General features: G+C 43.9%; 1 protein-coding gene across 2 annotated transcripts in view; it reads left to right on the top strand.

The window, feature by feature from the left end:
* The first annotated feature begins 618 nt into the window (after positions 1–618).
* itga9 (integrin, alpha 9) overlaps positions 619–6,000 on the top strand; it is a 48,327-nt gene continuing 42,945 nt past the window's right edge. The window contains exons 1-4 of one of the 2 annotated variants that reach the window (XM_071527401.1): positions 619–1,014; positions 1,513–1,640; positions 3,202–3,308; positions 5,804–5,927. In XM_071527401.1, coding sequence (XP_071383502.1) covers positions 827–1,014; positions 1,513–1,640; positions 3,202–3,308; positions 5,804–5,927 — 547 coding nt within the window. In that variant the 5' untranslated portion in view covers positions 619–826. Of the gene's footprint in view, positions 1,015–1,512; positions 1,658–3,201; positions 3,309–5,803; positions 5,928–6,000 lie in introns of both variants that reach the window. The other variant, XM_071527402.1, reaches the window with a different exon arrangement.

The following is a 6,000-nucleotide window of genomic DNA, read 5'->3' as shown; positions in this document are numbered from 1 at the left end:
ATACTGTGTGGTGGGAGGGGAGGGGAGGGGAGGGGAGGGGGCAGTGAAACCTATGAACAAAACACCCATACTCTAGTGAAATTACACTATTCCACATTTTGCTGGGGATGCCCTCAATGAATCCTGGTGGCCCCTGGTTTCCACTTTGGGAACCACTGAGTTGGAATAAAGGAAAACAAATATGTCTAAATGAAGACAAAGGATATTTTTTGATTGTGAAAATGAAGCTGTAACATTGCTGGTCGTCTCTGAGAAACGTTAGATGGCAGCAGTGCGCCCTCATCTTGGTAGATTGAGCCCCCAAAGCCCACGGGTGAAATGTGATGCTTGCGCCTCAAAACCATTCGCGTCTCACCATGACCGCATTACCAGTGTCAAGTCAGCCACAATAACAATTTGTCTTCCGGTTACAACTTTCATAATAAAATCCTTTTTTTTTTTTTTTACATAGATGCGTTTCAGCAGCCTTTTGACTAACAGTGGTGCTTTTATTTTGAAAAATAAAATCCCCTTTCATCCGGTCTTATTGTGGCTACCTCTGGCCGACTTGACGCATCTGACCGCATTTATCTCCAGCACAGGGAGCCTGCGAGCAACAACTTTTTAGATTGACACAGAATGGAGAGAAGCTGACGCACCGTTATTTACCGGACCGTTAAGTTTTATCCTCAAGCCTTTACCCATGTCATCACAGCCTACATGGTGTGCCAGTGCTTGACCTTAAAAAACTAGTTGGACGGCAGTTTTTGTAACTTTGACCACTGACGCGCTGACAAATCCTCCTTATTTTTCTTTTTTGGACACTTTCACGGCGTTATTACGCGTGATGCGCAAAGGGATGGCTCCTCTTCTGAGACGAAAAACGGGAGTACAAAATGTTTTTTACGTGTATCTTTCTATTTCAATGGCTTATTCTTATAACATTGACTTAGAACATCCTTTAGTGTTCCGTGGACCAGATTCTAGTTTCTTTGGCTATTCCGTGCTGGAGCATTATCATGACAATACACGCTGGTGAGTCCCATACTGTACTGTGATGATACTTATACTGTTATTCACTCTCAAGGATGCTGTGAAGTTGTACTTTTAAGTGACTGCCACTCTGGTTTATACGCAGTTTAACTTTTGTTGTTGCAAATGTTTCTGAAGTGTTGTGACCATTCATGTTTGTGAGCACAGGCTGCATCCCAATATGCATGCATAGTATTCTGCAAGAAAAGAATGCTTGCAAAAAAAGCACTTTTCATCTGTATTAACTTAGAGTAATGCTTTGTTCACTTTGCTGCGGGCATTTTTTACTGCTAAGCTAGCCTATTTGTTCCCACATGCTGTCACATACCTAACCGTTTATCACTGAAGAGACTTTGCTGTTATTTTGACCATCAGTATTAAATAAGATTTACTTTTTCATTTGCCAGGCATTAGGTCTGTGATACAGATTAAAAATCAGAGGTGCCTGGCAAGTGACGATCATATTGTGTCCTATTGTCTTCCTTCTGTTAATGTCTGCAGGGTGTTAGTAGGGGCTCCGAGGGCAAACTCTACCTACAGTAGCTCTGTGCGCAGTCCTGGAGCTGTGTACAAGTGTCGAGTTCACAGCAACCCAGAACGCCGCTGCACAGAGATGGACCTGGGAAGAGGTCAGTCACCACAACCTGTAGCCTCAGTACAAGAGTTTAGTGACACAGTAACACACAGCCTCAGGTCTATACAGTGTACTCACACACAAGACACACCTTGCAGAAATGAACTCATCTCACATGGGAGTTCATTCCCTGGCTTTAGTTCATTCTCTGGACCCTGGAAGAGTTTCCCTGGTAGTCTCCACTCCTCAGAAACAGCCAGAACCATTCACTGCACACATTGATGCAGTCCCACTGACAAGACCTGTGTTCAAAAAAATGCCAGGAGTGTTCCTTCCTCCAGCCTTTTCTTGTACAGGCTCCGCATAAACTCCCCAAGCATCTGTTTTGTTTTATCGGAATAATACAGCCTTATACTAGCCTTAACAGTGTGACAGTTGTTCTTTCATTATTGGACCTGCTATGAGGCAGACATGCAAAATAGAAGGAAATTCTGTGTGCAGAAGTCCAGAAATATTTTGATAAATATGATTAATGCTTCTGCTAATATTTTCCAAGCGCTTGAGCCAAAAACTTGAGTTGTAGAGTTTCCCCCCCCAGCTCTGTTCTTGTGGTCAAGAAAGCCGGGGTGTATACATGGCTTTAATATTAACCACCCTGCTCAGTCAATGTGTCACCAAGAAAACATACATTATCACAGTGAGCATCAGGACAGACGTGCAGCCCCTCTGTCTGAGCTGCACTCGCTGAACCACATGGGCCGGAGGAGCTGCACTCTGGTGGGCCCAGCAGAACCTAGAACAGATGGTCATAGAAATAACAGCACTTCCAACTGCATACCAATATACTGAATCAATTGTCTTGAGGGAGAAAGAGAATAAAATGTGGATGGGCACAGCTTATTGAAGTCAAGCGCTTTTAATTTGATATTCGGACTCTAAGAAGAGGAGCCACAGTGCTGATCCCTGCTCATTCTCTTATGCCAACAGATCTTTGTCTGTTTTATTTCCATTATTCTCCTAATTATGCACATTTCTGTTATTTGACTTCTTCTGGATTTATGTTTTTCTGGTAACTTTTTATTATTCTTTTCCCAATTAAGTGTCTTTCAGATCCTCACAAGGGTTTAAAAGGACTTACAAGGCAATATGAGATACACACCAATAAATGAGCAACAATTACTATATTATATGTAGTCATTCTCTCCTAAACTGTGCCTTTCCCTCATAGTTTGAATGCCTGTGATACAGACTATATCTTGATATATAACCTGATAGCAAACTGCTTTGTGAGCAGAAATCTCTGTTCTTGCATGATAGAAATGACAGCAATTCAGGTTAGATAACTTATCTGAGAAAAGGTGGTTTACAGTATTGAACATAATTGAGCTGTATGGTTAACCACAAATCACACAGTTGTTGTGAAATACAGCAGATTAGTCAGATGTGCTATTTCGTAGATTTTTATGCTGTACAGGGTGTCAAACCGTCAATTGTGTCAACATCACTTGTGCATTCAGCGAAGATAAAGAATACCAAAAGTTGCTTAAGTAACCTGCTCCAAGACATCCTCTGACCTGATGACTCAGCGTCTGAAAACTGCTCTCATTGTCTTTCAGGAAACAAGCCGAGAGAGTCGTGTGGGAAGACGTGCCAGGGAGACAGGGATGATGAGTGGATGGGGGTCAGTCTGGCCCGCCAGGACAGAGCCAACGGCAAAATATTGGTGAGTTCAGGGACAGAACGCTCTAGTCACTTCAGCAAATTCTTTAATGCGAACCATGAACACCCGTAAAAACAGACTCGATTATACCACCATCATTGTTACAAATGTCTTACCATGAACCGCATTGTTAAACCACAGCTGGTCCCAACATCAAAACCCTCCCCTAGCAAGGCCTTTTCTCTCCAATCCTCCGTCTTCAAGGAGCGGCCAATGTTACATGCGTAAGCTCTAGTGAATCTGAATGTTTTGAATTACCGAGGCTAACAAGACGGAGTTCAAAATAATGAATATGAATGATTTTTTGCATACACAAAGCTGCAGTAACAACAGAAGTAAGAAAGATTTGGACATGGTTGTGCGGTTACATAATGTTGTGAAACATGTACCTAGTTTTTGGTGCTGGAATAGTCAGTGGAAACGGGTTTGTCAAAAGTAGATCTTGTTTATAAAAAAATGAGAGATAGATTTGGAGAAATCAGCAGACTGCCTGGTGGTGCTAATCCCAGAGGTGCTTGGCTGGGTGTTTGCACAGAGATCATAGGGCAGCTGGCTAAGTTTGCTTAGGCTTCAGCCTCTCTGCGGTGGGCCCGTCCAAGGGCGGCCTTTTCATTAAACGTTAACCCCCGTCTCCTGCGGCGGGTAGTGAAGGATTTCTCTCTGGCCCCAGAGGGAGACCCAGCAGCCTCGCAGGACAGTCTGGAGGCGACTGGTGGGCTGGGGAACTCTTGAAGTCCTTCTCAGCCACGCGGATGTACTGTAAACACCCCTGGCAGGTGTGAATGTGCTTGAATACCTGTTGTTAATTGACTTCCTCCTTAGGGAGTTATGAAAAATCACAAGAATTCCTCTGTCTGAAGAGGTCCAGATCAGTGTACGGCCAATCAAAGCTATTTTATCTTGAATAAGTCTCTCTTTTGGTCCTGTTTTTCTTTTTTATCTTGGTGGAATCTATTGGCGCGATTTCCAAACCATTACTCTTGGCTTTACTCGTCAGTCAAAATTTGAAGACTTCTTGGAGTTGTCGGTTTTGGATGATTTTTGAGTGTCGAATTGTATAACAACAAGCGTTCGGTTCCAGACGTTTTGGCTCTCCTGCGGGCCTGTGATAAGGGAAAGGTAGTGACTTTCTGGAGCCACGTGTTGGCGGGCCTCTCCGGGGAGCACGGATGCTTGTTTTTTATCTCATCTGAATGGACTCACGTTTCTGTGCGAGAGGAGGGAAACGGCTGCTTGGCAGATGTGAGCCGTGGTGATTTCATCTGTGCTCTCACTGAAGGCCTCGTTCGCGACCAATCAGCTCTCCTGCTGAACAGGAACATGACAACAGCACAACTCCATACATGGTCTGCTTCTGTCAGAGAAACAAACCCATAACAGCCTCCCTCACAGAACTTGTCTGCTTGTCTGAGTTGCATGCAAGCCTAAGCCCTTTCTTGCTATATTCATGCCAGCTGATTGATTTTTTTTTCAAGGGAACTGCTTCTATTATCATAATTGACGCAAGTGAGAGTAATATATACTCAAGCAGGGGGACTTTTTGCTAGTATTGCTGGTGCTGTCGGCCAAGCTGTCCTTTGAAACACGAGTATTTCTCAACACAGCATCTTGCTCCCAGAAAGTCATCTGACGCCCTGTGTGTGCCCACAATCTGCAGAGCTCTTATATTCATTTAGATTGGCTGTGTGCAGGGACTGGGGAGTTCTACGGTGCGAGGGGAAATGAGCTGAACTTTGCCTGTAGAAAAGCATCCAGAACTGTCCCCAGAGCCACAGGAGCCTGACCGCCCTCCCCGGGGTACTAAATTATTACCACATTTACACATTTATGTGGCACGATTTGTGCAAAGTCTGAAATCTACTCTGTGATTTCCTATTTGCTTACCGATCTGTGGAATGTTTTGTTTTGAAAAACATGGCGGCAAAATATTGTTTTGAGCGTTACTCAACGGATTTTTGACAAAGAAATGTACTCTCTGTTTCAGCTGCAACATAATAAAGTAGGAGTTTGTTTGTTCTCTGTCTTTTGATCCACTTACTTTTTTTTACTGTAGCCCCTAATGTCTCCCAAATGGCTGTTAAACCTTGTGCACTTTGGTCTAGTTGCCTGTAAAGCCTTTCAGGAGCTGGTTTGAAATGAGAACTTTTAGGATCTGAAACGTTAATGTGAAGATGCCATGAGGACTCTCTTCTCGCTGCATATAAAATGCATGTTTGGGAAACACGGACGTTAAGCTGTAGCTGAGATATTCACACCACAGACCAAGGCTGTTATGGTCAGAATTGGATGGGCTTTAATTCCCCTCTCATTGACGCTCATTTGACAGCCACAGAGACACAGTGACTCCAGCCCAGAGAGAGAGAGGGGCTCCCATGTCTGCTCTACTGCATGTGTGAGCTTAAACAGTCAGCATGTTAGAGGAAAGACTGCAGCATAAAGTGTTTGTGTACAGAGTGAGCATGTGTTTGACTTTCTTTTTTCTCATGCTTCTGGTGCAGGCTTGCGCTCACCGTTGGAAAAACGTCTACTACAATTCACAGCATATCCTCCCCCATGGGTATTGCTCCATCATCCCTCCAACGCTCCAGGGAAGGACGCAGCCGCTCATCCCTTGTTATGAAGGTACAGTATAGACACCATGGTGGTTCAAGCACGGGTCAAACATAATTTTTTCCTTCAAGCCAAACAAGCTTTA

Source organism: Centroberyx affinis, unplaced genomic scaffold (assembly GCF_046629955.1).
Source record: "Centroberyx affinis isolate AG114_WGS23_722 - 3 ecotype Tasmania unplaced genomic scaffold, CSIRO-AGI_Caff_v1 ptg001528l_1, whole genome shotgun sequence".
In the NCBI taxonomy this organism is placed as follows: domain Eukaryota; kingdom Metazoa; phylum Chordata; class Actinopteri; order Beryciformes; family Berycidae; genus Centroberyx; species Centroberyx affinis.
The sequence above is the reverse complement of the archived record's forward strand: the minus strand, read 5'-3'. Positions and strand labels throughout refer to the sequence as shown.